The following is a 27,489-nucleotide window of genomic DNA, read 5'->3' on the forward strand; positions in this document are numbered from 1 at the left end:
TATTACATAGGATAGATTTGTCATAGCAAGCCATCGAAACATATTTAAGAGATACTTTAGCTGGCACTATCACTTTAATTAAAAATGTCATTATCTAGGCATAGATAACAGCATGATGAAGGCTCCCAGTGTTGTCTTTATGCAGAGGTATGAAACATTTCTCCCTTTAAGGCCTCTATTATGATGTTGTTTTGTTATGACAACTGACAGCCAGTTTGAATCATATATGTACAAGTGTGTTTTATTTATTTCATGGACATAACAAGAACCCAACTAACACACTCTGACCTTCCAGGGTGTTTGACAGTTTGATTGGTTGCCTTTCATTAACAGCTCAGAGAGGTGCTCAGAAATCCTGCTGTTTGATTTGATTGGTTTGATATTTTTGTATTTTTGCCATTTTAAAGTCTAACTACTGTCAGAGATCACTGTCGAGATTAAATAAGAACTTGAACAAAACTGTCTCTATCAATAGAAATCAATCTTTCTGGGGAATATTTGAGCTTGATCATCACTAATTTGCCAAATATAGCATTTTGCTGAGCTGAATCTAAAACATGATTCTTCCTATATTGTATGTTCAGACAATTTAATATATATTAGAGCTAGAAACAAAACAAAACACACCTCAATCCATTTCAACTGGAGTGAATTACATATTAAACATTTCCTGTTGTGTCCTGTGTGTGAGCACAAAACCATTGCTGCGTATTTCAGATTTAGCTGATATTTTAGAATGAAAATGGACTTCATTAAGTGAATGTGAGCTCATTTACTCTGTGTGCGTGTGTGCGTGTGTTGCAAGAGCAATGGAGCTAGAATCCTCTTAGAAATGTTGGCTTAATGTTGCTGCCAAAGGCACAACACAAAAAAAAAAAAAACATACACGCAAATGCTTCTGCATACACATGAACACAGACGCAAAGGAACAAAAATCTAAGAAAACAAATACAGACATATCACACGCACTCATCTAAATACACAGATGCATAAACACTCCTGCTGTGGTGAAGAGAACAGAAATGAAAGAAAGAGAATGAAAAGAACACAAATACCATATTATTTAACCAAATCCACTTAGGCTGGATGAAGAAATAGGATGTGGTTGCACTGAATGCCAGATCACTGCAGGTGGTTGACTATTCAACAGCTGCAGCTTACATACATTTGCACACTTAACATACTTACTGTGTTTTATTTTCAATTAACCAGCCTAGTTTAGCCACATTTCACCACCACCACCGTGTTTTTTTTCTAAAATTGCTCTGTTTTAACCTGCTCCTTGGATCACTCCGGGGACAAAAGTCCTGATTAGACCACCTATGAACTTTAAATGTGAGAGTGCGAGAGCTGCAATATACCGTGCGATCGCCTAAAGCTGTCTAATCTGTGACCTCCTCCGGCAAAGCCCCCACGACAGCAAGCTTCCACCCTGTTAAAGTGACCTTAAGAAAGGCAGCAAATCCTCCAACCAGATGCAAGTCTCCTCAGCTGACCCCCCCCCCCCAAGTTCAGACCTCCCTCCACATGGACATAGATAGACAGGTATCACATTAACATCCTGAAATGTCATTTATCCTCTAGTAACGTCATAAAAACAAACTGTAAGTCAATCTATACAGTGACAGATGGACAAAAGGAGGACATAAAAGGGGGAAAAAAAAAGATGACAAGGAGTGTGGAAAGTTAAATGCTGTTACTGACCTGCCAGGCTGTCCAGTGTGTGTCTGTGTTGTCCAGGGGCCAGCCCAACAAACACCACCTCCTTCCTGAAATGACTGATCCCTGAGAAGGGCAGCACCAGATCCCGCCCACCCAGCAGCTCAGCCAATGACGGCTCGACCTGGGAGAGCACGGTCGCCGCCCTGAAAGGAAATATACACATGAATATGCACAAATACGCCAATTCACAACTTAATCCTCTCTCTCGTGTTACATAACGACCGAATCGAGTGATTACTATGACACAATCTTCTACTTGGGTGTAGATTAAGCATTAGTATCATCACATGAAATGGCTCTGCACATTCCAGAGCTGTATGTCTTATTGGGTTAAGTCAATGAAATCTGAAAGCCCTGGTCATTTCTACCACTTTCTGATGAAATGCTGGAGTGATAACTTCAAATTTTGAAATGTGATTTTTTTGCACTACATTATAGCACCCAATGTTTTTCATATTTATTACAGTTTACCTAAAATAATATCGATTGGAAGTATTTGGCAGACTGCAAAAGGTTTAAACAACGAGATTTATCTCAGAATGAGCAAGTTTATTCTGATCGACCTGTCGAAATCAGGCATTTTCATTCTTATTCTGATTATTAGGGGATATAATAAGCACTCTCTATAAAAATCCAGCCTCCCTGAAAAAACAACAACTGTGTTTCTAAGGCTTATTATTGGAATCTAAACCTAAAAAATTTATAGACCCATCTCCCAGTCTTCCTGGAAGCGCTGAGAGGAAGAGATAAGACAGAAGCTGGTAATTAGTCACTGCAAAACACAGCATCCCTGTCTCCAAGCTCTAACCTTAATGTGTATTCACTACTGCAACAAACACAAGCAACAAGACTTTGATTAGCTATCTAGCTGCTGATGTTGCAATAATACGAAGCATGCCAATGAGAATGAAGGGGGTGACATGAGAAAAATGCTATTGTGACGTAAACAAACTTGAGTGGAGCTTCGTTTGATTTAAGTGCAGTATTATAGATGTAGCATCTGTGTTATATTCTGGGAGAGTGATACGTAAAATTGAGAAGTCAGGATCTGCATCCACATAATGGATGACTTTACTTTGAGGGATAAAATCAATATTACATTAAATTTATATTGTAATATGGTCTTTTGCAACCGATTTTATTGATGCACTAGAAACAGCGCGATACATTCTGTTTGAACATTTGAACTTTTCTGCTTCCCGGCAGCTCAACCAGGTAATGGGCTGTTTGACAATTAATAATGAAACGTATTCATGTTGTCGTCGTGTGTTTCGTGGCTCAAATTCTATGAAATTTGGTACACGCTTTTTCATCTTGGCTTGTTTCTTGTCAGCTGTCTGTCCTCAATGAGTTTTCAGTTTTTCACAAATACTGCTTTTTAAAGAAAAAAGCAGAATTTGGCCAAATACAGGATACATTTTCCTCTTGTCACAGAATGACCTGTGATGTAATGCTACTGCTATGATGGACAAAGTATTGTGACAGTATGATATTGTGACCTAGCTTGTAATTTTTAGACATTTTGACTTGTGATAGCATGAAAAGCACCTGCCAGTTTCAGGGTCCAGTTATTGTGCATAACAGAGTCATTGTTAATGTTACTAATAACACCGGTGGTTTCCCTACTATGACAAGTCAAAATGTCCTCTGTGGAAAAAGGCCTATTGTTTGGCATTAATCTATAGTATCACACCTTGTAATACTTAAAATTTCACCACTTTGTCCCAAAAATGTTGAAGACACAATCTCTGACTGCAGTGATTTTTACCTTTTGTGTTATTAATTTAAATGTGGTGAATTTCTACTGTAGCTTGTGTTTAATTGATTAAAAGAGTTATTGTTGAACATTTCAGGCTGTCTATGAATATTACAGACCCAATAGTGGACTGACATGTGCATCAATACACTGTATACAGGCTGCGTTTGTTTGTATGTTTGTGCGTATGTGGGCATGTGCATCCACTCACAGGTCAACTTGCTCCTGATTGGCGAGATGAGTGACAAATAGCGTGATGTGGAGAGTTGGAACAGGGATCATGGCTTTGGCCAATTGGGGTTCCTGCTGAAGCACCGCCTCTTGGACCTCAATCACAGCTGAGCTGATCTGTCATTGGACACATTTGCTTTCAATCATCAGCAGCAGTGAGTTATTACAACAAGGGGAGAAGCTGTCCACATGCGGTAACTGCTGGTTCCCTCTCATCCTTCACCTCTCCTTGCAAGAACTAACTCAATATGGATGAGAAGAGGAAAGGAGGTGGAGGGAAAAAGATCAAAAGGAGGAGACAATCGGGGCAGCCTCTGCAGTTCAACAGATAAAGCGTCAATAGATGATGACCGTGGTAAATCAATTCCCCATTCAGAGGAGCTTTTTGGTCAATAAGCTGTAAGATTTCAGTGTCATCAGCTGTCTGGTAATTGAATCTTGAACTTTTTTTTACTTAGGAGACTTTTTCCCAGTGAAGATTGTGCTTCACTGACTGTGACCAACTGTCAAACACTGGACTCATCAACAGTCAGGAGAGGATATATTCAAGTCCCAATGCATGCTCTCATCTTCTCTGTTATTTTAAACTCAAGAGGAGACAACAAGGTCTACATCCATCAGTTTTTGGGTCATACACAACAGAAAGTGGTGGCAATATAAAAAAACAAGGATTTATTTTATTAACATCACAAAAGAATAAGTATTCTCTTCATATTAAAAGAAATGATCAGAAGTGATCCCTCCTTTTATTTAAATATCATACCAGTATTTCTGTATAGCCAGTTTACTACAAATAGTCAATTTTCTTTGCAGCCAAATATTATCCACAGACATATATTGCCAACTTTCTGCGCAGCCATTGGTTTACACTCATTTACAGTAGAACAATGTGAACATATAGTCAGCTATGTGTCTTTTTTTTTCAAAATAGCATCATTGCAAAGTAATAAAGTATGATTGATGTTACTGTGACATTTTGAGACATCGGGGATTACTTCCAAAGATCGCTGCATTCACAAGCTATGTTGTTGGAATATCAAATAATGACCCGTCATGAATGTCATGAAAATAAATGTGATTGTGAACTTGGTAGCAACTTATGACAAGAATGTTGCAATTTGGGAGGTGACAAAATGTCAGTTTGACAATTTAAAAAAAAAATCTAAAAATCGGTGGTTTGTTTTAGCAAATGGTAAGCAATAAAAGTATCTGCAATTTGTAGTAAATGTGGTAAAATGTGCAAAAGAAAAGAAAAAAAAACAGCATGAGCCTATAAGTACACTATTAGTGAACAGAACAATGATTCCTTACCTGCGTGTTAGTGATAGGAATGGAGACAAAGTAGTTGGGTCGCTGGCTCTTTTTCTTTTTTTTCTTCTTTTCTGCATCTTCCTCACTGTCCGCTGGCCCTCCACTGTCTCCTCTCTTCCTCTTTCTCTTCTTCTGGGTTGATTCTTGGCTGGGGACTAGAGAGAAAGGGCAAACATACAATAAATTAATGACAAATCCACCTAAGAGAGATTCACTGAATTGACCCTGATACTTCAAATTACTGTCCCTGTCTCTCTGAAAATGCACTTTCAGCCTCAAGCTGGTTAACTGTAAGTCAGAGAGATAAATTTACTGCACACTCCTTGAGCATATGACAGTAAATATTACAGGCGGCTGGCCAGTCTGTCAGCCACTAGGTTGAGGCACAACTTTGTCAGTCAGTAAATCAGAACTTCAAGACTTTAGCTCTCTACTGGTTAAAAAAACAACAACTTGTAATTGATGAAAGAAGAGTAGTAAGAATGAACATACATCCTAGCTCCTTCCATGCAGTGGGGCTGGTTAGAGCAAACGGAAGCTCTGACATTAAAACGTCCGAAGTTTCAGTTGACTTGAGGTTTTTCTTCATCAGCTTCCTCTTCTCCTTCCTCGTCTTCCTCTTTGTCTTTTTCTCACTTGATCCTGTGGAAGTTTGAACATAAGACTTTAAATCATGATACAACCGACACACATGAACATGAATACAAAAACTCACAAAAGGAGAGCACTTACACATGTGGCGGTAAATGCACAGCAGATGGACATTATCCAGTACCACAGTAAAACTTCTTCTGTACAGCTCAGAGGACAATCCCATATTATACTGAATGTCACGTTCACCAAATAGGTAGACGACTACAAACACAGTGTTCTGTATATTTAGTGCAGTATTCTATGAACCCCCTATGAGCTGTGTCCTTAATTAAGTCTGAATTTAATTGAATTTAGAGAAAGACACGCCACACGATGCTTTCAGAAAATGGTTGAACTTTAATATCTGTGAGTGTATTACACCATTGTGGGGAATGTTGACATCAATGAACAGGACTGCTTTATGGTCATATTGGACTTTTAATTATTTTTTCATCACTATGATGACTTTTTTCAGATATTTAATATGCTGCATAAGAAAAAAAAACATTCATGTTTGCTTGTTTATTCATTAATAGTTTCAAATGATTTTCCAGAAAATGTACTATATTATAATACAAATAAATATTATGATATACATTTACATATACCACGGTAGAGGATTTTATACAAATCCTCCATTCCTTGTGGCAAATGAAGGAAAATCTTTAATATCAGATACTGTAGAAACTGTTCTTTGAGTAATGCAAGGTTACACTTAAATTCTGAATTAGGTAAAGCAACACATTTTAAACCACTATCTGTTAAGGTGCATGAATACATTATTAAAGTTGTCTTTGGCCATCATGTAAGTATTGGCAAAGAGAGTACAATTCTGTTTTCATTTGATTTTCCATCATGCCAAGCCACGTTAAAGGTGCGTTCATCATCCTCTACTGTTCATTGTGATGTTGGAACACCTGAAGTTTTGTTTGGCATGTGCCAATTCATGTGAACATTTTAAATCGTGTCTCTATCCATCCAGCACAGAGTGTTTCTGTGTCAACTGTTTTTTTTTTTTTCGAGTGTACCCAATCAGTCGTGTTCAGCGAGTACTTTATGACATTTTCAACAAACCCAGTTATTATCTCAGGCAGTCAGTCCAACTCACCTGACAGCGTGGAGGATCCAGGGTCTTGCACCTCTGGCTGGACCTCCATGCTGACTGCATCCACCTGGTCTGGGGTCATCATTACCCTCTTCAACTCCTCCACTTCTACACCCCTCTCCTGTCCAACAACATCCTCATTACCACCACCACCCTCGTCATCATCATCGTCATCATCTGTTGCAACAGCAGTGGTCTCTTTGTCATAGGAGATACTGGCAGGCTGCATGTCACTCACGGTTACTTGATGCAGACAGGGCTGTGCTGTAGCCTACACACGAGAGAAATTGTACAACCAGGACACAACCATCATTATATTATATTTTTGTAAATTGCAGTGAGGATGGCATACGGGTTTCTTGTTTTCATTTCAAGACATTTCAGTTATTACCTTCAGACTGATGCGGTGTGCAAATGGATTAAACGCGTTGACGTTATGATAGTAACTAAAATGAATTTGAAATGCAAATGAATGCAGCCAATTTGATCGTTCATAACCGGCAAAAATCTTCTGGAAACAAATACTTCTTGAACACGTCGATCTGAGGTTCAGCAGGACGCGACCGAGGAGCATGACACACAAGTAACACAAGTGTGACAGAGTTTTGCTAACGTACAGTTGACGTTAAAAGCTGGCTAATGTTACTCGAATGGGCACTACAGCTAACTATAGCTCATATAGCAAGAAAATAATAGCCTACAACTACTTTAAGAACAGTTACAGTTATGTTAAACCTGTAGACTCTGCTACCTTGTCGCTAATAACACCTGTTGAAATGAATCAATCAGCCATGCTGCTGAACATCTGTTGAGCTAAGTTAGCTAACTGTTAGCAAACTGACTGCTAATTCGCTAAACTAGAGGAAATATACATTTTGATAACTTGTCATTGTCTGTTGGAGGAGAAAGCTCATTTTGGTATTCTTATTCAGTAAAAAATTCGAAGAAATAGCGGAAAATAACACTTATTTTCACGCTCTTCTTTGGATTACCGCCGGACCGGAAGTAGCGTCTGTTTGTAAACAATGTTGTACTTCCGGTCTGGGTTTTCAGCGCAAAGGCTTTCTTTTTTCAAATTAAAAGTACATAGCACTTGACCTTATATATTGAAAACTTTTATATGTTAATGAATTAAATATGCTATTGTAATAAACTTTTAACATTTATTGTATGTCAAAAGACTACTGTGTATATTTAGACCCAAGTTGTGTAGGAATTGTCGGCCCTTGAAGTACTAGATATTAAACACTGATGTGCTAAAATACAGGTCTACAAAATTTTATTGACATATACTGCACATTATGTGTGGTGAAGTTCTCTTGATTTGCAAGTTTTATTTAGCATCTTTCGCCCTTTCGGTCATATACAATATGTGATGCAATTCAGTTAAAAATTATATGAAAGACTGAATAAGCACAGACACTGTGATTACTCTCACACATTAAGTTTATTGAAAGTATCCCTTTTATTAATCATCACATCTTATACACATTCCGAGACAATAACTTAAAATCTAAGTGGCTAAAGCAAAAATGCTCATAAATGCTGCAGAGTATATATATATATATATAAATATATATATATTATGGATTAGTCATCCATATTTATTTACTGATCATTACACAAAGCTTTGTAGCCTTTGAACTCTTCAATCACTTACGGTATATTCAAGTCTTATTATATAGAAATTCAAACTAAGAAACAGTAAAAGCTGACTGATATTATTACACAGTTTTATACAAGGTGCTGACTGGTTACATGTAAAAAGCCACACATAAAATACATGAAGTTAACATTACAAATTCAACATCAGAAAACATGCAGAGAACTATCTGTTAAGCAAATGTGAAATGTGCTGTTCATGAAGTTCACTTGCCATGCCTATAATCAATCAATTTTGTTGCTGTACATATATATATATTTAAATTCTTGCTGTTTATACAACCCATTACAGATTATTTTACTTGTGATAACTGTAATGATAACACCATAACCACCAACACTACCAATTCTACTTTTTGCTAGGTAAAAAACCTAGACAATATAAACCTGCCACCACCATGAGTTGCTGGAGCAGTCGCACCACCACCATCAGTTGCAGGTGCAATCACACCACTGTCACGGCCACCACCACCTAGAGGATTTCCGGGTGTCCTTCCTTCCCTGAATGCTGCACTCAAGTAATTTGTTTTGTATCATAGAGGCAGCGTTATCGTTCTGATGACACTTCAGTAATCCATGCACAGTATCATGGAAGAAAACGCTGACCTTCAACACAACTTGAGGATATTCAGGAGATGTTCTAGGAGATATGTTCTTGGCCTCATGTGAGTGGTGCATCAACACCAGGATGACAGGTTTATTATCTATGGACACCAAAAGAGAAGAAGAAGTATGAGATAGAGTTCAGAGGAAGATGCTCAATGATGGAAATGTTTTAACTTAAAATTGTAAGATTCAGACTGGAGTGAAATTCTCTGACCCTGCTGTTGAGACCACAAAAGATAATCAAAAGATGTATGCATTGTTATATTTTAAATACCATTAGATTCTGTTTTGCTGATACATTAACATGTTGATAAAACTGATTTTAAAAGTCGGATAAAATCTTGTAAGCACTCAAAATGAAAATAAGTACAAGCAATCTCCACTTCAAAAAAATGTTCCCTTACCTTTAACCTTAGACATGGCTGCGTCCACATCTGTTCCAACTCGTGAACTGATTGTACAGAAGACAATTATGATCTCGCTGTCCTGATCGCTTTCAATAAGCTGAACCCCATATGGATCTTGAGCCTTCACTTTGTCCAGCAACTGTGCGTCAGCATCAAAGTTTTTCCCACTGACGATCTTCTGGTACATCACTTTGGCTACAGAAGGAAAATCTGTTGTGCAAATGACACAGAGTTATACACTGACAAGAATTCAGAGTGCCTGACAGTTGAGTAAAATGAATCTCAAAAAAGCTATGCAGTTCCTATACATTGAAAAAATAATAATATCGCTTTTTAAAAAATGTTTTAAAAAGAAAAAAGAGCGCTGCTGACTGTCTAATAATCATACACTCACCTTCCTGATAGTCCTATGGAGAAATCGAGGTAAAGCACTCTCCTAATGAGAAAGACGGCATTTACCGTTAATTAGGGATGCACCAATCTGTTTTTTTAAGTCCTGATACAGATACCGATGCCTGGGCTTTGGGTATCGGCTGATACCGAGTACTCATCCAATAATAAGCTGTATGCCTCACTGTGTGGAAGAGCTGGGATCTTTCTTTTATGTGTAAGGCAATAGCAGACTTGACTTAAACAATGATTTCCTAACTTTGTAAAACAAAATGTGACAAATAAAATACATAGATACAAATTCACTGAATTGTTATTTATTAAAATAACGGTATCGGATACCAGATCGGCCCATTGTCACTGATACCCAATCCAGCTATCTGAGTCAGTATCGGACCAATATTCAATATCAGTATCAGTGCATCTCTACCATTTATAGTATGTTCTACCGTTTACCGTTTCAATAGTCAGAGACAGAATCATTTCTATTTAAATACAATACTCCAAATGATACTGTGATCTCTTTATCTATGTTTCACTTTACAGGATGGAAGGTATTTCAGTAAAACTGGGTTCTTCTCACTACTACTATATTATGAGAGCAAATTCAGCCACTAAATGAAGCATATTAATAGGGCTGCTGTTGGAACCATTAACAACTAATTTCACAGTGATACATGAACAAATTTCATATTTCATTATAAGAAAGAAAAATAGATTTACCTTGTGCTCCTTGTGAAGTATCTGTGCCTGCAAAACATAAAATGACATGATGCAATTACTGGTGCCCAATAGTATATAATAAAAACTGCAAATGAGACCTGGAATTTGAGTAATAATACATTCTTAAAGTGAGATTTAAAGAGTGCAAGACTTACCTTGGGCTCCTGTTGGAGGGCCCGTAGTTTGGCAACCATAGAGCACCATAGGACCACTGCTACCTGAGGTACTTATATCTCTCAAAGAGCCTGTCACATAAGATAGAATAATGCACTTATTGATCCCAAATCTTAAATAAATCACTCTTTTGAAAACCAGATCTATATGTAGGATATTCCTAAATACATAAGCTTCAAATCAGCTTTGATCAATAAGATTGAGTACTACTAACTCTAAAATTGTCTGATCGAGTTGCCATTTGCTCATGTTAATAATTATAAATGATTTTAATAATTAATCATTTTAACCATTGTCTGGTTTCTGGTTTTGATTTTTGGTGAATTCCTCCAGTAGACCAATATGAGCTTCTAGGAAGTTCTGGACATTTTCCAGTTGGGTCTTCATCTCCTTCAGGATAGGGAGGTAATCAACCAGGACCCCATTACTATTTAGAGCAGCTGGAGAGAGAAAATCAAGTTGAGTGTGAATTTGGACAACTGAATAAAGTACAATTACACATCTGCAAAAAAAATAAGAAAGCGGTAAATAAGAAAGTGAAAGTGACTGCTATTAGGCTGTACGTACCTCTCAGAGAGTCATGAGGGATGAAATCTTTCAGTTCTTTTAGGAGGACATCAGTTCGCTTCTGAAACAAAACATTTATGGAATCACCTCACTTTATTTTTACATCATATAAATCATAGTAATTTTATTTTTCTACTGTTTTTTCATGTTTATCAAGCACACAAACAATAATGAGCATGACTCTTTTCATGTCATTATTTCTTGATGCATTCTAGGTCTCTCAATCTAAATCTCACTCTAATGAGATTTACACGTCAGCTTCTGTTACTCACCTGTTTGTGTATTATTTCAAAGACGGTCTTTCTCAGTTTGAGTTTCTGACATCCAGGAAACAGCTCATGCAGGTCTTCTCTGGTCAGTGACTGGATCTCTGAGTCAGTGTGAAAACCTGCCCCTGCAAGTACAGCACAGGTGTGTGTTGTGTTGGTTTGTGTCCAGAAAAGACCCCTCGTATCTGTGCTTGTATAATGATCCAACGGAAGGGGTGTTCATGTTTTGTGTATAATGTGCGTCAATCACACTTACTCTCCAATACTGGGGCTGCTTCTGGCCTGATGCGTTTTATTTCCTTCAATAAAACTGACATGATTGACCTGAAGAAAAACACACATAAAAACAGAAAAAGGCAGATAGGATCGCATGAATTTCTATATTTCTCTTTTACACACAGTACTAAGCATTATTGTTCTCTGTTGTGTAAACAAGCTGGGCCTGAAAGAAGAAGGCGGCGAGAGGAAGGAGAAAGACAGACCTTTAAACTGATCGAATCACTTGATAGATTATTGACGATTATCAGCCGTCACAGCAGGTACATTTATTGACTCAGCTGTTAATTAAACAGGGAAAATACGACTGTTTCAGATCGTATTTTAAACTTTACAGCTACGTTATACGGTCGCAAATGTAAAACCACTCACCGTTTGCAGATAATAGAAAGTGAAACTTTAAAAAAAGGGCATTACGCCGTGACGTTACGCCGTGACGTCGCGGCGTAACGTCACGGCGTAACGGCGTTACGCCCCCAATAAACCATTTATAATGATACTGACATTCACAGTTTTTCATTTAATATATTTACCATAATTTGAATAAACTACAGTAATTCCTATATGCTAAAAGAAAAAAGCTATTGATATATATTGTTAAGTATTTAATTATTAATAATTTCTATTTATTCAGGAAATCGCATTGAGATCAAATCTTTTTTTTTGCAAGACAGACCTGACAACAGGTTACATATACACAGTCAGGATGACAATAAGATTTAAAGTTCCTCAGAGGAACAAGTGTCTCTAACTTTAAGCTGTGTTGCAGTTCATTTCAGTATTAAGGTGTAAATGGTACTGGAAACCAGTCTTCCCCAGTGCAGAGTTTGTATGAGGAACCTTTAAAGCCATCTGTTGTCATGGTAATTAGCTCTGAGCTCAACTAAGGATGTCAAATGACTCGACAAGTTGGATAGCAATTTTGATCGTAACGTATACAATATATTTATCAGCATATGTTACATGTGTTGGTTCCATAAACGTTAGATCAACATCCAAATGATTCACAGTGAGTTGCAGTATGTGATGCTTATCATCTGTGTCCAATTTGATTTATCCCAGATAAAGGGCAGACTGCATCATTGACATTCACATGTAGGAGCTACACAGCAGCTTTAGTTTAGTCAATTCAAGTCAAGTCAATTTATTTATAGTCAATTTTGAGTGTTGACCAGTCATTTCTTCATGATCACCTCTGGATTTTAACTGGGAGTGGGGAATGAAGTAAAGTAAATGCCTTGCTCAATCACACAAGGACTGTAGTGTTTTCTCATGTCAGATTGAGCAAAAAAAAAATGTTCCCACTTAGTTCAGTCCAGTCCTTCTGTCCTCCAGGCTGCTGTTAATTAGAACAGTGCTTTGTCACTGTAGTGGTGCCTTGTCACTAAAGTGGCATCATGCTTCAGTAAGAAGCAGAATAATGAGGGAACAGCATGGGGAAAGCATGTCTGTGAAGCCAACAGGGGGCAGCACTGGACAGCTTTTTATTACCACGTTGCAGCACCTTAACCTGCTCAATACAGTAATACAGTAATTTATAGCCATGGATAAGATTATATTCTCTGTTCTGTATGTATTGGAAGCAATAGGACACAGCAGAACACAATTCTAAAAACTATATCATCATCTGAAATAACCAGGACAAAAATCAAATAATATTTCTGGTGTTGCATGCATAGCCATAACAAATAGAAAAAATAGAAAGGCTTCTAGTATTTCGAAGATATTAATTTGGAGTGCTGTATATGAATGTGTTTTTGTCTCCGAGAAAAGGACAGTCTCCTCTAGGGTCAGCCTGATTTCTCGACTCATTAAACTCTCCTCTGCTGCTTTTTAAGTGAGGATAAGGATAAGAGGATATGACTGGGTATCATCGAAGCTCACTACAACTACAACTATTATTATGCGCACTATATCATTATCATTAAAACAGAAAATTCAGATGTTTCAAAACAAAACAAAACACTTTTTGGGGCCATCTGATTACATCGCTGAAGGAGGAGGACCGCACACACACTTGTTCGTTTCATCAACTTCTTCATTTAAGTAGCATCGTGCTGAATCAAAGCCTAACATTTCGACTTGTGCCTTCATCAGGGGCCAAACAGGAATACTTTTTATACATTTCCAAACATCACAAGGCATGCAGTCCTCCTCCTTCAACTAGTTAAGAGCTCCAAGGCTACCGGCATAAATTTGATGTGGTTGAGGTGCTTCTTCATTTGATACCATCTGATTACAATGACATTACATTATTTTTTTCAGTACATGTTAACATTTCTTTGTCTGTAACAATAAGATCAAGATAAAAATCAAGAACACCATGATGCACAGCAAACTATGAGATTAAATGCCCGTAATAAATAAAGCCTAAGGTTAAAAGATGCAATTTAAGCACATTGTTTTGCTCCACAGGCTCCATTTCTTTTTTATTTATCTCACTCTCTCACTTGCTTGTCTGCAGGTTTGGACAGCTACAGTCCTACCAGAAGCTTTGGGCCTCTCAGAACAAGTGACACTAATAACAAGGTAGTTCAGTCTGGCTTTAGAGAAAGTTCTTTCCTTTACAGAAGAGCTTTTGTAGACTCAGTGCAGTGAGCAGAAAAAATTAAGAGGCGCCTTGAAACAAAGGCTGCTGTGAGTTTGTCTGTTGTGTCCAATGTCATTCACTAGTGTGTCTACCGGTGCTGGAAGCTGAGCCTCTTCTCCTTTTGACAGAAACTGACAGCAGGTGAAGTGTTTTTTTCTCTCCTGCGTCAGACTGCCTTGTGCGTTTCCACGGGGGGCGAGACGGCTCCTGGTGGCTCTGCTTAGTCGTCCTCATGTATGATGGCGGAATAAAAGACAGTTCAGTGAGGATCTGACTGCGTAACGTGGCGCTCTCTATGTAATGACATGCAAAGACTGTTTGAGACAGTGGAAACTACTCTTTCAACAGCTTAACAGTGTGCCTGGGATGGCTCTGATAGTAGATTCAGGCTTTGAAGCCTCTTCAGTGGCATCTTTGAACAGAACACAAACATTAATTATGTCAATAGAGAGATTAAAGCTTTAGTTGCAATGTGCACAACTGAAGTGTTTTTGATATCTTCAGTGTTTTCGGGCTTATCTGCCGTTGTGCAAAGAAACACACTGAAAATGAATGAATAAATAAGCATATGAATACATAAATAAAGAGGGGTTACTTAACCATGGATACAGTTGCCAAGCTGATCTTCACTATTTTTACAAGCAGTGGCAAACTTTGGCCAGAAGATGGTAATCAGGCATCAGAAGTCTGAATTGGTTTGATTCAGCAAATGCAGGGATCCTAATAGAGAGAGTTTATGGGCTGATTTGGCCTCCGGCCTAACTTTTTGATCATGCCAAGTCTGCACTGCATCAGCATATTTTAGGTTGGAGCCAACAGTTAACACACACAGATGTCTCTCTCGCTGAACTTACTTGCTGGACTCATTTACAGTTATCGAGATCGTATCAAACATGCTTGATTATAAGTAAGTAAAGATTTCTGTACTGAACACTGCAAATTACAAAGTTCTTTACGATAAAAGCATCCAGCACACGATGCCAAACAGGCAGGATTGTAACAAATAAAGACAGAAGAGCACAATATTAGTGTGCAACGTAAGAGTGCAGCTATACAGTTTAGTCTTGTCAAGTTTTTTTTTTTTTTTTTAAATGTCAACTGAATGTCAATTGAGGATGATGGTGTTAAGGTTCTGTTCCAGTCTGGCTCTATGTTCATTAGCTGCCATTATCCACCAGTTCACCAGAGACCTTCAGCTTTTTCTCCCTGTGATGTTAAGTCTGGACTGAGTGAATATTAAGATGGACTGACTGTTTAATTCTGCCTTGTGCTGTCATATTGCCGTAGATGCCCTTTGTGTTTATTGATCTGTTCTCTAGCGATATTCATGGATAGACTGAAGGGGAATCTGTAGGTGGACAGGAGGTGGATTTTCTGTAAATATCTAACATGCTGCAATGATTCGACAGTGTCAGTCTGTCAGATTTTGTTGTTCTTTATGCTGGTTTCATTTGGATGTTTGAAACTTTAATACGTTAGTGTGACATATTGAAGAGAGGATTTTGTTTCTGGGGTTTTGGTTTGCTCTATGTTTTTCCTCCTGTGTCCCCAGCCTGCTTTACCCTCCATATTTGCTCTGCGTCAGTCTCGTTAGCCCAGCCCTGCTCCCTGTGTCTTCCCCAGCCTATCAGCTCCTCTCCTGTTCTCCTGTTCCACCTGCACCTCATCCCCTCATCAGTTTAGTTTGTGTTTAAGTCCTAGTTTTCAGTTTAGTTATCTTGGCTCCTTTGTTCAGTCTAGTTCTGTATATTCTGTTTCTGGTTTGCTCTGTTCTGCTGCTTTGCTTTGTCTGCACAAGCCAGAAATAAAGAAGTTATTCTTCAGCCTTGCTCTGCCTGCGGTCTCATGCATTTGGGTCCACCTGCTCTGCTCCGCATAACAGATGGAATAGTGAGAGTTGATTATAATAATCGTTATTTATAGAGCATTATAGATCACTTTTCAAAACCAGAGTTACAAACTGCTTCATTAAAGGCAGCAAATTACAATCAGCAAATTATGATTTTTTTAATTAAACCTGATAAAACCAATTAACATTAAAATAAGAGGACATAAAAAGATAACTCAGGTAAAATAAAATTTTAAAAAAACTCAAGTAAGCTATCCAATAAAAGTATTTTTAAGGAGGAGATTTAAATGTTATACTGACTCAGCCAGCCTGATTTCCTCAGGCAGGTTGTTCCAGAGCCTCGGGGCCTGACTGCAAACACCCTCTCCCCTCTAGTATTAAGCTGGGCCTCTGGAACAGATGAAAAGACCTCTGCCCGAGGATCTCAAACTATGTTGTATGTTACTAAAAGGTCAGACATATAGCAAGGAGCCAGGCCATGAAGAGCCTTAAAAGAAATTAATAAGATCCTTAAATACATTTTCAAAACATAGAAGTGTAAGGAGGCTAAAACAAGTGGGATGTGGTCGCATCTCTTGGTTCTGGTTAAAAGCCCAGCAGCTGAGCAGTCTGTCATCGATTTTTGATGAAGACCACTTAAAAGGCTGATGCAATAATCAAGAATTGAGTAGATAAAAGTGTTTAAAAACAGTCCCTGTGTCTTTAAAGGTTACAATAGATTGAATTTTTGAAGGATAATCAAAACATAAATGAACAAGCTTTGTAGTAAACTGCTCAAAACTTAAATGAGTATCGAACAAAACACCAAGATAAATGTACAATCTCCCTACATGTAAGCCAAGCTCTGGGAACATCCAGTAGACACTGGTTGACCAACCAGTGAATCTTTATGTTACTAAATGAGCACAACAATTCAGAAATGTACCCAGGAGCTTCCCTGTAGTGCCTGAATAAAATTGTCAAAACTCAAACTAGGTCAAATCTTGCATGACTCCTGTGAGGTGATATAAACAGAGGCTTAAATCTGACAGTACAGATCTGTTGCCTTTCTTCGATATCACAGTTTATTTGTTGTTCAGCTGATACTCTATCCGCCTGCCTGCTTTACTGAAAGGGTTGATTTTGGATCACAAAGGTGAATGCAAAGCAAATTGACACTGGCAGAGACGTTTGCTGATGGGCTTAGAATTTTGACTGTATGATCAGAAATATCAGGCTGTAGTTGAGTTTGCACTGAGTCACGATAACAGGATTATATGCATTGTGAAACCCCCTTTGTGTCTGTGCACTTAAGTTACTTCACTTATCAACAGGAGTGAAGGGAAAACCACTGTAGTGTCTTGGCAAATAATGGAACAGGTGTGCATGTTTTGTTTTCTGTGACTGGAAATACCATATTTTTTTACCGTCTTTTGGCAACACCAACTGAGATGACAAAGTGGAGTAGACGACAAGTAGACAACTACCTTATAAAATTCCTCCTGAGAGGTGGAATTGAGTTGCAAGATGGTAAAAACAACAGCAGCTGAAAAGAATAGAAGATAAAATGGACTAGGTATTAAACCATACCAGCTGCTATACTGTAGGAATTCATAATACTGTAAATCATAAAGGTCAATTGAGTTTAAATACTTTATTAATTGCATAATATCCATACCATTTTGAAAATGAATGGAATAAAACATTGTGATTCCACTGCAGCAGTCAATGAAATCCAAAAGATAATCAAAAGTTGTGTTATGAATAATAATAATGAATAATATCATTGCCATTCTCTACAGTCATGAAAAGTGGAGCTTTCTCTGCAAATCTACCAAAAATGACTATTTAGCAACAATTGCAGATAAATGTCTTGTGCATACTGAAAAGAACAGATGTTGACTTTCAGATGTTTGTACGCAAGGAAACGTAAAGACAATGTCAAGTGGAGAGAAGGATTTCTTATGCATTTATTTGATATGAATGGCAACAAGATAAGAGATGAGACGCAGAGACGCGAGAGAAGCGCACCAATGATGCAACTCATGCTCCGTCACACCAGCAGACTGATCTTTCCCTCTTAACGCGCTCAATTATGGAAAAATGTGATTTTTTCTCTCATCTAGGCATAGGCAACATGTTAGATTAAAAGTCAAGGCTTTGTAGACACAAATTCACTCACACACACACACACACACACACATACTTGCTCACAGTCACAGACATTGCCCTCAGTTATTATGCATTCATAAATCAAAAGGTTGTGACAGGAATTAATCTAAAACGATGGTAAGTGTAAGTCACCGGATGCAAATATGACAGCTTTATTAGAAAACTAGATTGCTTGAATTTGTCTGAATTAATGTGACACTTTTTTTGATTAAATAGCATCCCCCCCCCCCCCCCCCCCCCCAGTCCCCCCCTCCCTCACTGAGCGCTGAAGGGGGAGGTAAATTAGGAAACAGCAGGAAAAACAGAGGTGGCTCTTTCTTGCTCTATTTTTTCCTGTTGTTATCCTTTCACATGGTATACACAGCACAGCAATCCTTTTTAATTATGTTTATAGAGTGAACATGGATTTCATTTCAATAAATCCAAACCACAGATTGTCTATGATCCAAATAAATTGAGAAAACTGTTGAGAGTGAATAGTTTTTTATATTACACTCTTAACATACTCGTTATAAATACTAAATACTGTTTGACCTCCAACTAGATGGAACAGAAATGGATTCAAGTTCTGATACAATTAACAGAAAATTAATCAACAACAACTTTGATAATTTATCAAGCAAAAATGCCAAATATTTACTAGTTACAGCTTCTCAAATGTGAATATTTGTTGCTTTTATCTGTTTTATATCATTTTAGATTAAAAATCATCGGGTTTTGGATTGAAAGCTGGACAAAAAAGGCAATATGGCTCTGGGAGAATATGATGGGAATTTGTTGCTATTAATTGATCATTCAAGACTACATGATTAATTGATTAATTGAAAATAATCATCTGAGCAATAGATAATGACAATGCCAGTAGTTATCTTCTTATAAGATAAAAGATTTGTTTCGTTTGCAACTCAGAGAAATTGAATTTTGATCGATTTATGGAGTATAAAATTCAAAATCAAAGCTTTTCTGACAGTAAAAACACGCTTTGTCGTTGCTGTTGTTTGATTTTTCTTACCGTGTCTATTGTCTTTCATATGAACCGCTTGTCCGCTTAACTGATGGAACAGAAAGTCGGTTTGTTTAGTCTGTCTGCCTGTTTAATTCTCTCCACTGTCTCAATCTTTCTCATTATCTCTCTCTTTCTTATGCTTTTTGCGATTCTCTTTGGTGCTTGCTCGCCCTGCAGAAACACTCGATTTTCCTTCTGATTAAAGTCACCAGGAAAGGAACGAGAGGCAGAATTAAAAGATGAAGAGTAAAATGACCAGTCTTACCTGTCAGTGCACTTTTCCCTCTTTTATAAATAACCCGTTTACAAGACACAACTTATAAATGGTCCCTTCCTGTAAAACACAGTAAACTTACTGTAATTTATTTTACAGTAAGTTTACTGCAGTTTACAGCAAGATATTTAACTATAATGAAACATGTGAGTGAATAAGGAATTTATTAGAAAATAGACTGAATAGAGTGTAACAGAAAATGATTTGTCAGCCTATTTTCACTTGAAAAAGACAAACAGGTGTCTTTTATCTAATCACACAACAGGTGATCAACCACAAGACCATGTTGATTTGTGACAAAGAGATCATTGCCAGGTCAGGAACTGACATGTTGTGATGTCATGATACATCATATGTTTATCACAGCAACATTTCTGTCACGACAGCCTGAAAAACTGAATTCATAGTCATGACTGATTGCAGTCACACAGATTTTACATATGTGTGTACAGCCTGGATCTTTTTGTTTTCCAAAGCTAACTCTTAATGACATAGCCTACAACTTATGAAGTCAGAGACTGTCCTGCAGATTATAAACCCATCAGAACAAAGAGACACACACAGTGTTTCCTTGATATAGGCAAGAGGGCAGCTAATGTGTCCATAGATTAACATAATATTACCAGTCAGATGAAATTTGAAGTAACTACACCTTCATATCAATTGAATTCTGTTGTCACAGTGACTGTATTATATCAATGTTTTTTTTTATCCAGTTTCTCTTAATGTGATGTAGTTTTCTAAGAAGCTTGTGTTGACAGCAACCCTGATGGAATTGATTTCTGTTGACTCGCTGCTTTAACATCCTTTGTGGCTTTATGTCCTATCCATTCATATGTGACCTTGATGTGGCTCCCTGGAATTCATCACATATGAGAGGATTAAAAATTATATTCTGTCGCTGTAATGTGTGCATCATACTTAACAGCCAAAAAAACTTGTGTTATTTGCCTGAGCTGAGTTGATCTCGGTACAGCATTAAGAGAACAACTCAAGCCGCAGACTTTTCTTTTATCTTGCTCCTCCGTTCTGGATCAGCATGCACTGTTCCTCTTAATCTTCTGTTCTAGCCAGAAATCTTATATATTGGAGCAGGGAAGGTTTTCATATTTTTTTTCATTTCTGTTGCTTGTGAACCAGGCTGTTAGAGGCCTTGTGACTACGACAATACCTCTTATACATTTCCTTTCTCAACTTGTTGTCTCTATACTTTCCTTCTCTGCATGGCATTTTTGGGTTTTCTGTCCTTGTTTCCTAGGTCATGACTTGGGTCAGCATGACCTTTTAGTTTGACTATATCAGGCTCTATTGTCTCTGAACTAGTCAGAGACGAGCAGATCAAACTTAGTGAAGCTACTGTTTCCCTCTGTGCATGGATGAAGGAATAAAGTCTTGATTTCCCGATTGATTACTATTGCTGACTCACTGCTGAGTCTCCTTCTCTGGGGTATTAAAAATTTCAGTTTCATATTGTAGAGGGATGGTATCACATTACCACATCAGAATGAGGCTTACAATATTATAAATTTAACTTACATTGTTATTGGTACAGCATTGCATTGCACATTGTGAACTAACTGAAATGCAGTACTTCTTTGGTAATAAAAGAGAGGGAAGAGAAAAGAGATATTTGGTTGAAAATGTTTATGCAGTGAATCCCCAAACCATATTTTCTGATACATTTATACTGACAAGATATATCCTTTAGTGTAATGATATAAGCATATTATCTTGTGTACTGTCCAGTGCTTCCAATAGTTTTATCCCTGTTCTTTAATCATTCTTAAATCATTAATTTTAAGCCCTTTAGGCCACATGTTTTCTGTTTATCAGGATATTTCCATCTTATTTCTCCCCCTCTCCCATGTAGAAATCATACTGGAGAAAAAAAGTTACAGCCACTCATGTCTTAACTGGATTTTTTTTTATGAACTATTCTAAAGAGGATATCATTCTTAAAACGTAGCCTAGTAATAGTACAAATATGCACAAAAGGAATGTTAATAAATGACATATAATGACAGGATATTGTAAGCTTTGCTGCCTCTTTTTCTAAAGATGATCACTGATAAACTGGAAATATTTCAAATTTTTATAGTAACAGCAATTACAGAGTATGAGATTAAAAAGATTAACCTTGTAGACTACGTGGCGTGTGCGTGAGTGAATGCCTGTTTTTGTGTCTGTATATTATGCTCTCACTGCTTCCCCAGCGCAGCTATGCAGACAGCTAAACCAACTCCCCACTAAAGACATGCAAGAGTCTGGCTTCCTTTAAGGAGATTTACTTGTTCTTCGATGGCAGAGTGAAAACCGAAACAGATAATACTTAATTATTAACAGTAAGTTGAATATTTCCATTAATGATGCAGACTGATAGAATAAATGTCACATCTTAGGAGATGTTGAATTCGATGTCTCCATACATCTCTTGTCGAGACACTTCTCAGTTCGATATGAATGGAGCACAGAATGAGACTTCCCAGATGAGTAAATGGACTATGGCACTTTGCATGAAAGATGTGAAATCTGAAGCACAAATCCAATGCCAATGGCAGCAGTCATTATCAAGAAATATTTGACTGTCGAACATTGGGATGATCTATTCAATTCAATGCAATATTTTGCAGCATTTTGAAAAGCCCTATAAGGCACAGTAACTAAACAGACACAACGTTGCCTCAGTGATAGCCAATTTCAGTCTGGATGAAGGATCGTCACCTTCAGCTCAATCTTTCAAAGACTGAGCTTTTAGTATTTCCTGCCCCGGCCATCCGACACAATATTAGCACTGAAATTGCCTCAACATCATTGACTCCAACTAAAGCTGCACAGACCTTGGCATAATAATCATAGACTTCTTTCTATGAGCTGCTTTGAAGCAGTTTCTGTTCACCACACAGCAAGTGAATATTGTCAGACAATTCTCCATGTACCAAAAAGCTGTGGTCTTTTATAGCTTTATAGCTTAGCCTACTACAGATGTAGCGCATTATCTTTTTGTTAATAAAATGACTTACTTTCACAACCTAACAGAATAATGCTAACTCTATGAGGTTTCTAGTTATGCCAGACCTACAGCTCTAGACCTAATGTCCATAGAGCTGGGCAATAAGCTTTATAAAAATCCAGTGTTCAACAAATGTTGAAGATCTTAAAAATAATTTGAAATATTATCAGTTTATAATGTTGAGATATATTCATTTAATAGTTTGAGGCCTACAAAGATCAAAATTTGAAACATGAAGTTACTTCCTCTTCCTCCTGTGAGGCCTTTATGCCATAGCTGTCTCGTGAGATGTCTTATTTTTCCTAATTCCAAGCTGAAATTGAAAACTTGGCACTGATTGGTTGGTCAACCTCCCATCAGTTATTACACATTACTGGAATATTAAAGGATTGCATTTTCTTTATATGAAACTAAGAAACATGCAGAGTTTGAAAAGGTTAAGAGCAATCAAATCTACTCCTACTCCAAGTGTGACCATGGAAGCAAGACTTCACTTAAGTGTTTTTGAATTTTGACTTTATTTATGTATTCACTCATCGTAAATTCACATTTTGCATGAATTTAATATATCCAAATAATGCTTAAAAAAGTTCTAATTTATAATTTGCACACCCGCCACGTTCTCCCGCCATATCTTGAATTTTCAGTGTTTGTATATATAGGCTGAGTCTTTCGGCAGCTTTTCAGTTGGACAATCATGTCCGTCATGTCGGATGAATGCTCAGTTCAACAGGCCAGACGGCGGGCCAGAAGAGGGGCCTTCAGTTCTTCAAAGGTGAGCTATTTTTGTAGATATTATATAGTCTACTGGCTATCATTACACTGGACTGTGACTGGATGTGCCACAGTGTACTTGTGGCACATTCAGTCTTTAGTCTGAAATACAGCAGGCCTACAGCTTACTAGGACAACATGATAAATAAATGTTTAATGTTTAGATGTTTGTCTATTGTTATCTTTCATCACATTTTCAAATATCGGTGTGTTTTTTACCATACAAGTGAAACCAATTCTGATTTGTCTTAATATTCTGATGTAGATTTTAAATGTTCAGACAAGAAGAGGGTGCCGGACCAGTTTGCAGACAAAAGCCTTGCCAGATGACGTTTAAGGTGTCTGTGCTGAGGAGTAACTTGGTGACATGTTACAGGTCTAATAGGGGTAATCTGTCTTTTTATTTGTTTGCTCATTTTCAGGGATAGATCTTTGTGTATAGTAATATCATAGGAAGACTTATTGTAAAATTCATTTATTGTTTCACCATGTTTCACACTGATAACATTAAATCTTATGAAAAATGCTTATCATCCTTTGATGAATGGAGTTTTGACTTATTATTATTAACATTAATATTGTTTGTCCTTATAGTAGTGGTTCATGACATTTCATCTTGTTTGTTTTATTAATAACACCTCTATCATGATGGTAAAACTACTCGTAACATATCTTTGTTTACATCTGTTCACAGATGCCACTCCTGCCTGTTGGGTGGTTGTGCCTTTGGACCTTAATGCCCAAGGATTTCTTCAGGCACTTCAGGATAATATACCTGAGTTGCCAGAGGAATTTAAACTCTGTAGAGTCAATGGACAACGAATTGTTGTACCACTGGAGGAGCAGTGCCCGAGGGACGTTCATACTTGAAATGCTTTATGTCACTCTGCGCTGTAACAAGACCCAAAAGTATGCAAATATGTGACACGGTCCCATAGGAGTGAGTGATATGGCAATATCATGACCTTTTTCATCAAATTTACAATAGCTGATTGATTTCCCGTTTTGCACAACTAACACACAATATTACATAAAAGATACCACAATAATTATTAATACCTGAGTTTGACTCTGTTGAATATTCAGTTAAGTCGACATCAGTAGCAAACAGTAACGATAACAAAGAATTTTCAATTATTCTCTCAAATCCTGCATCCTGCACTACTTTCCATGTGAAATTGCATCTTGATGCCCAAGTTATATTGTTTACATAAACACCATGCTATTGATTAAAGGCGTGAAGTAAACTGTCCAGTGTAATAACATTATATTACACTATATTATTCTATTGCCTTGTTGGCATGGCACAGATCCACACTATTAATAATCTTCAAAGTTATGTGAAGTTTGTAAACTGGAGGATGCAGGATGACACAAAATGGCAGGATCTCTACAGTTAAACTGAAAAGGAATTTGTGAACAACTTTTAGATTGATCACGATATAAGGTCATGCGGTTGCCCACCCCTATAATGCTGTATTACACACAAAAACCCCATTTCAAAAAAAAAAATTAAACCATCCAAATGTGAAAACATGGAAAAAAGTAGTTTAGATCTTAAAAAAAACAGGAAAAAGAGACATAAAGACTGACATATATATCACAATATACTATAATACTGCACCACAACATTGTTATTCTGGACACACATTACAGTTGTAAAATATGCTTGAATATATATTTAGTTTAAAGGTCACTGAGTGAGTTATAATATCAGGAAGGATATTCAATAAAACAATGGTAATAAGGTTCTACGAAATGTAGTCTTTAACTTCTGCAAGCCACTGTTAATAATAGACATGTATTTCTTTTACATTTCTGCAGCCAACCACCAAGATGAGCCAGAAATCCAGCAGCATGAGGTGATAAAGTAAGTGGTGTTTATTCTAGTAGTTTAGATGCTTGAGTCTACATTCGGATTGTACACCTAGCAGATGTATTAGAGGCAATTTCTGTTGTTGGCAGCATGAATATTGTTATAAACAGAGTCATCATTTTTGTACTGGAGTAATCCTACTGGAATGGTGAGACCAGAAGCAGACAGCCATCTTACGTGCAAGTAGTCCAGCAGCCTGAGGTGATAAGGAAAGTGATGTTTATTCTTTATCTCTCAACTCTGCCTTTGGAATTTACACTTAATTGAAACTGTTGGGATTTTGAATAACCTGATACTGTTCTGAAAGACTGTATACAAAACCTTAAACACACTGTCATTGTCACATTAGTTTGACAGATCAAATTGATACCTTACATTAAGATAAATGTATTTTTTTATTATTTATTTGTATGAATTTCCCAAGAGGAAAGACGAGTCATATAGCTCCACATCATGAGTTTCTATGTAATTATCAACAAGTTTGATAAAAGTTCTCTGGTTGCCTTTATTGGACATCCTTTCTTATAATGCTTTAGAAATTCCAGGAAAATCCAGGTTTTATAAACATTTCTTTGTGTGAATAAATGAAAGCTCTCCTTCTCTTTAAAGATTTCAATGCCATCCCTGCACATTATATTACACTGATGTAAATTCATGTCTGCTATTGTATGTACAGTGAAATATGTCTCTTAACATGCAACAACAGTTCCTTTTCTGTTTGTAATTTCTTGTAATCTTTGTCTATTCTGTGTGGTGTATAGAGAGGACATCTACATCGAGTCTGATGTATCTGATGCTGAGGAAGTCCTCCTGGCGTCCCCAGTCAGCATCAATCCTGATGTCCGCACATGAAACGCCATGAATGTGTTCTAGATGTAATGTACTCTTAATTCCTAGTACAAGTTACATCATGTATTCATCAACTGTTCTATTTTATTTCAGAATAACATGGACCTCACCACGATTTTGACTGATTTCAGGCGGGACAACATCGACAACACAAACAACTTCATTGTAATTGCCAGATGCAAGCGCGTCCTGCAGACCGCCTGTATAGCTCTGTCCAAGGTATATTTTAACTAGCACAAGGTGCCAAATGTAGAATTCGTTTTTAGAAATGGCAGATGATTATGGTGGCTCAAGGAGGGAATTTTTCGGTAAGTTACACTCCCATTTAATACTTGTGACTACAGTAATACAGTGAATGCATTATTGTGAGTTCATTCAATAATTGCCCTGAAATTAACATATGTAACTCAATGAAATTACACAAATATTTTCCCTTGACATTTTCTTGCAGATTTATTAATGTTAGAAGTACAAAGCTGCCTCAGAGTTATTGAGGGGAAGCCCGGGGACTATTATTTACTTACAACCATTAGTCCCATGCGCAAAATAAATACTACACAGCTGGAAAGCTGACAGCCCCCCGCTGCATCAATGCAGAACTCTTTAAGATGATGTGTGGTGAGAGGCCAGACATCACATTAATTAACGTGGACCTTTTCATGGAGGAAGAACTTAGGAACAACATAGAAAGGTAACATAGGGTAATTTAATGAGGGGTCCTGTAATTTGTAAGGACAAACATAACATGAATGTAGCGCGTGCCTGGTTGAGGTTTGAGTGGAAGGATGTAGATGATGATAGTATCATGTTTTTCTTATAACACAGAAAATACCAAAGTATTCTGGAATTACAACTGTGCATGTTTAGTTTTCTTTTTCTTACAAACTGTCATTCTATTTATTTTAAAAGATTGTGATGTGCAGCACGCAGAGTACCTGGCCAGCCTCAAAGCAACAAATGGGGACTGGATAGATGGCTGTGGTGTCCTGGACATTTTCAAAGCCACACCGCAGGATCTGCCCAGAATTAAGGAACAGGTTGTGGCTCACTTTCTCTTTCGCCTGTAAGAAATGGAGATGGAATTAACTGTGAGGTACGACATCTCAGCAGTTGGCTGACTGTTAATATTATGTGGACATTTGTTCTGTCAATGTTTTTACATCCAGTTTTTTCTGTGATTGCCAGTCATACTGAGAACTATAAGCAAAATACTTACTAATGCTGTGGTAAATTTAATTTGACACAGCAGCACAAGGCAATGTAGTTAACATCAAAGAA

At 37.3% G+C, this 27,489-nt stretch overlaps 2 protein-coding genes across 3 annotated transcripts in view; both read right to left on the reverse strand.

Moving 5' to 3' along the window:
• LOC137168902 (A-kinase anchor protein 7-like) overlaps window positions 1–7,786 on the reverse strand; it is a 43,504-nt gene extending 35,718 nt beyond the window's left edge. For both annotated transcript variants that reach the window (XM_067571763.1, XM_067571762.1), the window contains exons 1-6: window positions 7,150–7,786; window positions 6,762–7,029; window positions 5,513–5,662; window positions 5,021–5,175; window positions 3,690–3,826; window positions 1,705–1,865 (exon numbers count right to left, since the gene is read on the reverse strand). In XM_067571763.1, coding sequence (XP_067427864.1) covers window positions 1,705–1,865; window positions 3,690–3,826; window positions 5,021–5,175; window positions 5,513–5,662; window positions 6,762–7,029; window positions 7,150–7,332 — 1,054 coding nt within the window. In that variant the 5' untranslated portion in view covers window positions 7,333–7,786. The remainder of the gene's footprint in view (window positions 1–1,704; window positions 1,866–3,689; window positions 3,827–5,020; window positions 5,176–5,512; window positions 5,663–6,761; window positions 7,030–7,149) is intronic.
• Window positions 7,787–8,186: 400 nt separating this feature from the next.
• Window positions 8,187–12,228, reverse strand: LOC137169444 (uncharacterized). Its single transcript, XM_067572637.1, has 9 exons — window positions 12,205–12,228; window positions 11,813–11,880; window positions 11,560–11,681; window positions 11,288–11,348; window positions 11,011–11,160; window positions 10,702–10,791; window positions 10,547–10,573; window positions 9,431–9,643; window positions 8,187–9,124 (listed from the first exon to the last, which is right to left on the reverse strand). Exons 2-9 carry the CDS (start codon window positions 11,871–11,873, stop codon window positions 8,877–8,879), a joined length of 972 nt encoding a protein of 323 aa, XP_067428738.1. The 5' UTR covers window positions 11,874–11,880; window positions 12,205–12,228; the 3' UTR covers window positions 8,187–8,876.
• Window positions 12,229–27,489: the final 15,261 nt, after the last annotated feature.

Source organism: Thunnus thynnus, chromosome 18 (assembly GCF_963924715.1).
Source record: "Thunnus thynnus chromosome 18, fThuThy2.1, whole genome shotgun sequence".
Lineage (NCBI taxonomy): Eukaryota > Metazoa > Chordata > Actinopteri > Scombriformes > Scombridae > Thunnus > Thunnus thynnus.